The sequence below is a fragment of the Quercus robur genome, chromosome 5 (assembly GCF_932294415.1).
Source record: "Quercus robur chromosome 5, dhQueRobu3.1, whole genome shotgun sequence".
In the NCBI taxonomy this organism is placed as follows: domain Eukaryota; kingdom Viridiplantae; phylum Streptophyta; class Magnoliopsida; order Fagales; family Fagaceae; genus Quercus; species Quercus robur.
In genome coordinates, this window is record NC_065538.1 from 83,609,364 (window position 1) to 83,619,441 (window position 10,078).

A 10,078-nucleotide genomic window follows, 5' to 3' on the forward strand; every position below is an offset into this window, starting at 1 on the left:
GAGTTTTTTTTTTTTTTTTTTTTTTTTTTCTTTTTGTGTCATGATTTTTAGAGTTACAACTATATAGGTCAGTCATACAACTATGAATTTTTGGTCACGGTTGTCACCATTGTACCCACAAATGTAAGATATACTTCATAGATTTTGTTTATATTTTTATAGTTACCTATTTTATGTAGTTGAAGGATTCTCTAAACAATCAAAATCACTATATGTCAATTTTCCTTGTGGCCATCCATTCAAACTAGGCCTATTCCACAGGCATATTTTTTTTTTTCATCTATTCAAACTTTCGGTACGCCCGTAAGTTAAATTAAACGACAGCTAGAGAAAAAATGCACAACTTTTGAAGGCTATCACTGGCTGTTGCGTCATGTGCGGTTTTACTTTGAAGGCTTTGTGGTTAATACTTTTTTTTTTTTTTATGGGATTGCGGTTAATACTTAATGAGCTAGTTCAGGTTTTTTCGGTGGATTTGGTTCTGGTGAATTTGGTCCAGACTAAATAATTAAATGGGTTTTGTATATGCTGTAGAAACTAAGACTTTGTGATGCTAAGCACCACTAAAACTAGCCCAATATTAATGATCGAGTTTGAAGTGGGTTTACTTTGTAGACCCATATCTAAATCTTGACAACCTATTCAAAATGTATCATCTCCCCTTATCCTGTCCTAGGGTAGACTAGCTAGGAATTTTTAGTTGGGGGTTTATATGTTTTTTTTTTAAACGGAACAATAGTAGATCTTATTTATTGAATATCATGTTGTACAATTGAAAAGAGAAAAAAGAGGCATTCTTCTAACCAAACAATGACCTTCTCATTTTCTTTTGTAACATTAGCAAGAGCTAAGGTAACACGATTACATTTCATAGGAACATACAAAGTATATGCTAACAAATTGATCACAAATAAGCTTAATATCCTCCAAATCCAAGCCATTTCTAAAGAACAAACTCTAAATTGTGTCATCAATAAATTGTTTAAATTGCAAATTTTTGTAATTTAAAATTATGCATAAAATATAATAAAATTAACAGCTAATAATTGTATGAATTAAATAAGAAAATAAAATTAAAACCAAACCCACCATCAAAATTATAAATGAAATATTTGAAATTACTATATATTCAAAATTATACCACCTTCCCTTATCCTGTAGGGAAAAAGTAATAAATTTAGTTGGGGGCCGAGCTCTTGAATTAATACACTAATATATACATTAGTACACAAATATGGCAGGTGTGTGTAGTGATACAAAATTATTACAAATATCAATTTTGTAATACTAATTACTAAATTAAGTATGTCAAATTCCATGAATCCATGTATACAAAATTATTGAATTTTAGATACAAAATTAGTAATTGTAAGAGAAATTTATAATATTATCTTCCTAGATTTTTGTGAGCATAAAAAATAAACACTATCCCGATTGCAATGATTAAGTAGCTAACTTGCACAATTTATTTATAAGAAATATAAGGTAGAACTTCCATAATGGGAAATCTAAACAATTGATCAAAGGGATGGAGGGATGATAAGATTATCTATTGATATATAAACCAGTTTCACAAGGTACAAAGAGTTGAACAAAAAACTAAAAACTCTTATCTCTTTTCAACTATTACAATTCTCTCTCTCTCACTCTCTTCCTTCAGTTTTTCTCCCAATCTTTCTGAACCTCCTTTCACACTGCATCTCCCCCCCCCCCCTTTTATAGGCATCTTCCCCTCCTTTATCCCCAGCTGGCCTACTTCCAGCTAGTTCTAAGAGATACTTGTCACATCACCTTTATGTTTTACCACCCTTTTATTAGGGGAAAAAAAAAGGACTTTTGGGAGTGTCTGCATTGTTCAAGCCAGTCTATCAGCATTTAATGTAAAAGAAATTAGGTAGAGAGCATCTCATTAATGCGGAGGTGACTGTCTCTATAATCCTTATCTCTTTGTGACATTTACCGAGGTGATCTTGATGACGGTGGCATCTAGGATCAAGCAAGGAATTGGCTACTTGTGGACCTTTACGTGTCTATTGTAGGAAAAGCTTTGCTTACCACCTCAGATAGCTAGGGGCCTCGATGGTGGTGGTTAGATTGGATCTCCATGGGATCTCTTTCGGAGAGCTGCTCTTTACATCACAGGACTCTTCACTCCCACCCTCACCTTTGGACCAAGCCCATCTTCTAAGGCTTGATCTGCTGGGCTTTTGGCTTTTGCCCTTTGGCCCGGGTGTAAGTTCACCCCCCAACCCCTCCCAACAATTTTAATAAGCATACTAAAGTTGTGCAGTTTTATAAACAATATAATACAATAAACTTAAAGTAGGTTTTTTTATGCCTTAAAAAAAAGTAGTTTTTTTTTAGATACATAATGTTATTTATAAGATAACTTATAATATTATCTTCCTAGATTTTAATGAGCATACTAAAGTTGGGTAGTTTTATAAACAATATAGTACAATAAACTTAAAGTAGGTTTTTTTTTTTTTTTTTATGCCTTAAAAAAGTAGTTTTTTTTGGGGGGGGGGGGGGGAGCTTTTTTTTTTTCCTCCTCTATGTTTGGGGTAGTTCATAATTTCCCTCCTTATCTTTGAGACCAATCAATTTCCCCCTTTATTTTTTGGAAAATGAACAAATACCTCCCATCCGTTACCTTTTTAGTGAAATTACAATGATTACAAATGCAATCTAAGAAAGCAACAATGTAATCTTCAACTTTTTTTCTTCCTTGTGGTGTACAACTAACAATTTTTTTAAAATTTTTTGTTAGATTTAACTAAGAAATAAGTAACAAATTGAGGGTATTTGCTCATTTTCCAAACATAAATGGGGAAATTAGTTGATTTCCAAGATATAAGGGGAATTGTGAACTACTCAAACCCTTTTTTTTTTTTTAAGAATAAGTGAACTGCTCAAATTAAAGGGTAGAAAAATGCTTTTTCCCAAGTTTTTTTTTTCATTATACAATAAAGTAGAAAAAGAAAATAAACTTTGCATCTTCCATCAATCATAATTCATGTCATACAATCAAATTAAATCTCGATTTCTTGAATCATCATTTGCTACATCAACATTTTTATTATTTTTTTTATAGGCAACATTTTTATATTAGTTAATATTGTATACAATTACAAGATATTTTAAAATATAAGAGTCATTTTCAATTAAATTCTAAAAATTTGGTTATCAAATACATAAATTTCAAAAATGCTTTTCAAAATTTGAATATTTTGTAGGATAAAAACTTAGATCCATATCTAAGGTGCACTACAATAAGTTCTTCAATTAAATTCAAGTTTTTGCATTAATCAATAAAACAAAAATAGTATTATCTTTTATGAGGACAATTAAATTCAATCTACCTAAGTGCTTGAATTATAAAGATATTTTAAAATATAAGTTTTAAATAAATATTATAAATTTGAGGATCAAATACATGAATTTAAAATTTCATTTTAAAATTTGAATATTTTAAAGGATAAAAACTTAGATACGTAGGTTCCTTACATTAGTCTCTCTTTAATTAAATTTGAATATTTTATTACATTAACCAATAAAACAAAAATAATATTATATTCTATAAGGATAATTAAATTCAATCATTTGAATTTAACTATATTTCAAAACTCACCATTTATGTTTCACCTAAATTAATTTCGTTCCTTTAACTTTGCTATCGTTTATTTGAGTCCTTTAACTTTCAAGTTTATTCAATTAAAAATTTTCCATAAACTTGTTATATATTATGGTTAATTTTTCAATTTTTTAAATTAAAAAATTCAGTTAATGATTAAAAAGTATTTTTTAGATTTTTTTTTTCAAAATTTTTTTATCAAAAGTTAACGAAAATACCTTAATTAAATAAATATGAAACTTAGATAATAAAAATGAACGAAAACAAAATTATAAGACTAAAATAAATTCTGAAAAAAAAATAAAGTACAAGTTTTCATTTTAGCCAAAACCTAATATAGAAGCTATCTTACCTAAATTTTACCCAAATAGAAAATCAAAAACAAATCAGGAATTAAATTTCAAAATTGGATATATATAAAAAACAGGAGACTTTTCCGTTATCCACATCCGGCAATGGCGCGTGACGTGACTGATTAAACAACCAAACTGAAAATACAGAACCAAAAACAAAAATGAGGTAAAACAAAACGCACCTGCGTACCAACTACCAAGTACAATTCAGAGTCAAACGTCATTGTTAAATACGAACTCTCACATTCACATTCAAAGTACACACACAAAAACCCGGTTCAAACAAACAAAAAAACCGGGTTTTCTACCAAACTTGAGAGAGTCTGAGAGACTGCGTTTCTTTCCAACTCTTAATTCTTTCTTTCACTCTAAGTTTTTTCGATATGGAGCAACCCGAGAACCCGGCGGAGCAGCCCATAGTATCTGACCGGGTCATCATCAATGGGAGCGAGACGCCGTTAACTCTAACGGCGGATGGGAAGCTGAGGATGTGGGAGAGAGGTCAACGTTGCTTGACGGTGAAGAAAGAGGTGCTCGGTTTCGTAACGGAGGGCTCGAAGATTAGAATCAGAGCCGTCGTCAAAGGCGGAGGAGCTGGAATCTGCTGTGTCGCGAGCAAAGGAGCTTTGGTGAGGAAGGACTTCGTGTTTCAACCTTTGTCTAATGACTCTCTTAACCTCTGGTCTCAAAAGCTCCGTCAATACATAGACTCGCTCGGTAAATATTTAAATTTTTTTTTTTAATTGTGGTCTGTTTGGATGGTTGGAAAATGTAGGAAAGGAAAATTATTTGTGATTAATTGTGGATGTCGGTTGGCCGTTGTTTATGGTTTAAATTTGAAGTGGTCATGGTCAATAAAATAATGCCACTTATGCAAATGTGCGAGTCAGATTCCTAATCGGTACAAGAATTAAAAACAAACTTAAAAAACGACGTTATATCATATTTGCATAAATGACAGCGTTTTACCAGAGGACCACTTCAGCAACTTTTTCTCTCAGTTTTGGTATTTAGAAGTGTTTAATTCAGTTTTTGGGCATTGATGGCTCTGTTCAGTTATGACTTACGATTTAATATGCATTTTAAATAAAACTTGAATGGTTATGTAAATTTATATTTAATGGTTTTTTTTTTTTTTTTTTTTTTTTTGGGCACAAGTTAAGGTTAATACGGTTTTTATTTTTAAGTGTATAAAAGAACTGAGAGGAAAAAAAAAAAAAAAAAAAAAAGCATGCATTGTAGCTGATATTAAGCATTGAATGAATTTCCTTAGACCTGTACTCTTTGGGCACATATTAATTTGGTTTTAGGATCTGTTTGAGGTTTTAACTTGTTTTTATGTAATTGGAAAGGATTCTGTATGATTAACCAGTTGTGAGGAAGGAAGCAAATTTTGAAAATTTCTGCAGTTAGTGTGAACCCCATTTAAAGAATCATCAAATTTCCTTTCTTGGTTTTCAGCAGACAAATTTGAGCTTAATATCATGATAATATATTTGTTCAAGACATTGCTCCTTCATTGCCATGGACTTTATATGTAAATGAACATTTTCATGTGTGCTAATTATGAAAATGGGCCATTTGTCTTTCGTTAAATTTTCCTGTCCAAATATGAAGATGAGTATTTCCAAGTTATTTTATAATTTGGACACTAATCATTTCAACAGTACTTTGAAGGGTAATATTATGTGGTGATTAGCTTAATTATGAATATGCAGGAGCGATGTAAAGTTGCATAGGCAGCATAGTATTACTTCCACCAAGTTATTCTCCCATTCCATTCTCATTGTTGTTGATGACGAAGGAGGAGGGCCTGGTGGTTGTTTCTTTATTATAGTGAACATTTTTAATGCCTCGGATTAATTTTGATATTGACAATAAATTTTTTTCTTGTAGGGACAGGAAATGGCATGGTAAAGTCCCTTCTGGATTCAGTTGGCTATCCTTGTACAGCACCTAATGCTGTTCTTACCATTATCCGAGGTTACAAATGGTGTCTGCCAGTATTTCAATTCACCTTTCCTTTTGCCATTATTTTAATGGTATTATTTTGATTAAAGAATTTTCTACTGTTTTCTTTTATCATTGATAGGTCATAAGCGCTCACTGGATGTAGCTACAATTTTGCAAAGAGAGACAAAATTTTTTAGTATATTGATGCTTGCATGGGGTATGCTTGATTTTACTTGCACGGGTACTCTACCAGAAAGTTTTTAAAATCTTAACCATACATTGTCAAATAAATGGTTTAGATTTTTCCATGCCAATAACATTTAAACAAAAATTGGTTGGGAGTATTTTCTCATCTATTTAAGTTATTGATGTTGTGGAAAAATCTAACCACTATTACAATGATGAAAATTAGGATTATAAGAACTCTATGGTGGAGTTAACCCAGGAACAACTCTAGAGGATCTCAATCCATAATATTTCCATTATTTCTCTTAGAAAATCTCATTCTATTTCAGGTCTGGTTGCGGATATTGACATTGAATCTGAAAAGTATAGGTGGATGGGAAGTGCTCGCATAGATTTCTATGTATGTTTTTAAGAATGTCTCATTTATCATTTTCATTGAATCTACTTCAGATTTGTGTGTATGTATTTGTATATGACTTGTAATCCCATTATTTTTTTAGTTACAACACTTAATCTAGTTCTGTAATCTAAAGTTACAAGTAGACTGAACAGAATAAATATTATGTTGTATTAGTTGCATTATAATTTCTATGATCCTGATAGTATCTTCAAAGACTCATCATTACATAGAACAAGAACCAGAGCTCCGCTATGATGGTGGTAGTAGTAATGACAGAGCAGTACTTAATAAGGCTTTGGGGATAAATTGGCTTACGTGTCACTATTGTTATTTATGTTTAGCAGATTGGGAAAATTGAGCTTTTGTTTCAATTCCTTGCTGAATGCAGGTTAGAGGTTTGTATTTGTGTTGGCTATTAGAAAGGCTATAGATAAGCTAGAGTTTAATTTTAATAGGAAAATAATAAATAAAATTTACTTGTATTATACACGTGCATACACTTTAGTTTTTCTCATTTAACATTTGACTTGTTTTAATCAATTCCACCTTACTTTTTTTTTTTTTAACTCGGGAATATACATGCAAGACTGCAAAACATAAGCATTAGTCATGGAATTTGTATCATCATATCCATCAGCAATAAAGGTGAAAAAATGCTCGCAATAAACAGTGTCTTGCACCTAGTTGAGTAAAATGTGACAGCTTTGACAATGCTGATTTCCATGTGATCTTTTTTGCTTATTTCTTTGAGTTGCACCTAATTTGAATAATGGCTGGGTTGGAGTCATATGTTGCTGTTTTAATAGTAGTCTGCATCAAGGCGTTGATGCTAATTATTTCTTTTCTTTAGGGTCTTCAACGAATTTTACATTTGAGGCAATACAATGGATGTGTTTCTTTTGTGCCTGCACCTGGCTTTGAAACTTATGGAGAGCCAACTAGTTACCCCAACAAATCTACTGGCAAGCCTGATAGCTGCAATCCAAGTGAAGAGGAGTCTATTAAGGTTCGGCATCATGGTTACCAGGGACCTAATATTGACTTGGAGAATTTAGAGTGGAGAACTATCAGTGGGCCATTTGTCTCAGTCTGGCTTCATAACGTACCTTGGGGTAGTGAAGGCACATTGGCAGCCCCAGATGCCAAGGTAAAGTCACATTCAGCATGAATGTTTTAGTTTATTTCTTTCACCCATTTTAATTCTTGGTATGTTGCAAGATATCAATTCTGCTGAAACCATATGGCTATGTTGGGTTTTCTCTGCCTATATCGCAAAATAAAAATTAAAAAAGCCCTTTGCAAACGACTCTGTTCAGCTGTTATTTTTTACAAAAATTGTAAGAGGGAGGTGAAAATTTTTTAATGGTCCCCCTGCCCTCCTCCCTCTGCCAGTGCTCCCCATGGGGGTGTTCAGTGTTTACAAAAGAGTGGTAGTTTTGGAGCCTAACAGCTTGATTAGGAATCATTTTCTCTTCATCTGGTAGAATCTCTGCTAAATTCTCAATAGGGCATATTTGTGTCAAATTCAAATAATTTGTCTGTCAATTATAAGCATAATTGACATTTCTGTGTTCTCTTTTGCCTGTTGATGTGCAGTTCTCAGATGGTTATCTAGACTTGATCATTATGAGGGATTGCCCTCAGTTAGCTTTAATGTCATTGATGACGGGATTGAATGATGGAAGTCATGTCAAATCACCACATGTCACATACCTCAAGGTAGGTCACCAAATTTAGTAAGACAATCTGTTTTTCATTGTCTTCTTTCTTACCCTTTAGCAGCAGTTATGAGATGGAAAAGAAATCTCCATAGTTGCTTAACTTGCAGAGAGAGAATGTTTTTGGGGTTAATTGTGCTCCCCCTAAATTATAAAATCAGATTCAATCCCCTCATTAACCCCTGTATTAATTGATAACTATTTTGTTAAAAATTTCTGCCAATTTCAAAATTTCAATGGAAAATTTGCATACGAAGGGGAGAGATTCATTACGGGGACATTGCTAGATTTTAGAATTTTCCATTAAAATTTTGAAATTGACAGAAATTGTTTACCGTGGGGGTATTTTGCGTATTTTCAATAGGGACATTGCTCAATCTCATAGAATAGTAAGGGAGATTGAATTTGATACCTATATTTTAGAGGGGGACAAATTGCAATGACCCAAGCTTTTGGCAATATATGTATATGTATGTATAAGGTATTTTGGTTTTCTGTTAACTGTTTTTTCTGTATCCTGCAACAAAACAGGTGAAAGCATTCGTCTTGGAACCTGGTCCCCAAACCAAGGAACCAACAAAGGAAGGGATCATAGATTCAGATGGTGAGGTCCTGGCTAGAGGGAAAGGAACTTACAAGTGTGACCAAAAGGCACCCATGGCCTATGATAAACTTCAAATAGCCGTGCATCAAGGTTTAGCTACCTTGTTTTCTCCTTTATAGAGAGTTGATTCAATTTCATTTGATGGTCCCTCAGATATTGAAATTCCATGGGTTTGTTCATTTTATTCTGCCTGTATAGAGCCAGAAAGGGTAAATAACTCAATAAGGCAAAAGAAAAGTAGAAACGTTCTTTAACAAGTTGTTGCTGTCAATTTATTGCCTTTGGTGAGTAAATTTACCCCCCAAAAAAAAAAGGATTACTATCAAGGCAATGTACAGTTCATTTGCTGCTTCGAAATTATTTGCTATAAAGTTGCGTGGAGATAATTATGAATGGTTCCTAATCATTGTAGTCTAACATACCATCATACCATTATGCTGGTAACTGGTAAGAGTCTCAAAATGGACTTGACTCACATAACTGGAATGCTTGCTTGGCCAACTACTCAACCTACAATTGTTGGTGACTTTATTTTATTTTTACACGCACAAGCCAAGTTAAGGCTTGCTTATGAAAAAAGCTTATGCAATAGCAATTACAAATGCGCACTCCAATGAGATTTTGTTATATGCTCTAACAGGTTTTGGACACCCCAATAATGTGTTAAACTAACACCTTCACTTTGAAAAGGAAAGGTTCAACCATATGGCTACATTGAAATACAATTGATATGTTACTAAGTTTAGTGCACCTAACTTGTGGGGAGTTCAATCATTTAACCAAGCAACCGAAAATGAAAGGAAAAATTTCATTTTTGTGAATATTCTCTAATAAAACACTCTAGTTAAAAGTGTTGTCTTCTTGTCTCTCCTTCTTGTTAAGTGAAAAGATAAAACCTTTTGGGTTTGTTTCTATTAAGGATTTTGAGACACAACTCTCAAGTTGGGTTGGTATGCAATCACTGTCATGATAAGTGTGTTAATAGTCTCTACATAAACTTAAAAAGAATATAATCGTGAAAGAATGAAACAGAGTGTGAACTTGATGCAAGTTAAGGCGCCACTCCTGGGAAGTCAGTCACACCTTACTCATGATTTCGAATAAGGTTTGCTGTCCCTGTAGTGCTTTCTATTCTGTGGTGATACTTACACTCCACGAAATTTTGCATGTGAAAAACTACTATTTTCAATTCCCTCTTTCACGGCTTTAAGTTTCTTAATTAGTCCAAAT

The 10,078-nt window shown here is 32.8% G+C and overlaps 1 protein-coding gene across 1 annotated transcript; it reads left to right on the forward strand.

The window, feature by feature from the left end:
• The first annotated feature begins 4,218 nt into the window (after nt 1-4,218).
• LOC126728851 (sphingosine kinase 1-like) lies at nt 4,219-9,251 on the forward strand. Its single transcript, XM_050434612.1, has 7 exons — nt 4,219-4,721; nt 5,847-5,970; nt 6,080-6,157; nt 6,456-6,526; nt 7,377-7,673; nt 8,123-8,245; nt 8,776-9,251. The coding sequence occupies exons 1-7, from the start codon at nt 4,371-4,373 to the stop codon at nt 8,965-8,967; spliced, it is 1,236 nt and encodes a 411-aa protein (XP_050290569.1). The 5' UTR covers nt 4,219-4,370; the 3' UTR covers nt 8,968-9,251.
• Nucleotides 9,252-10,078: the final 827 nt, after the last annotated feature.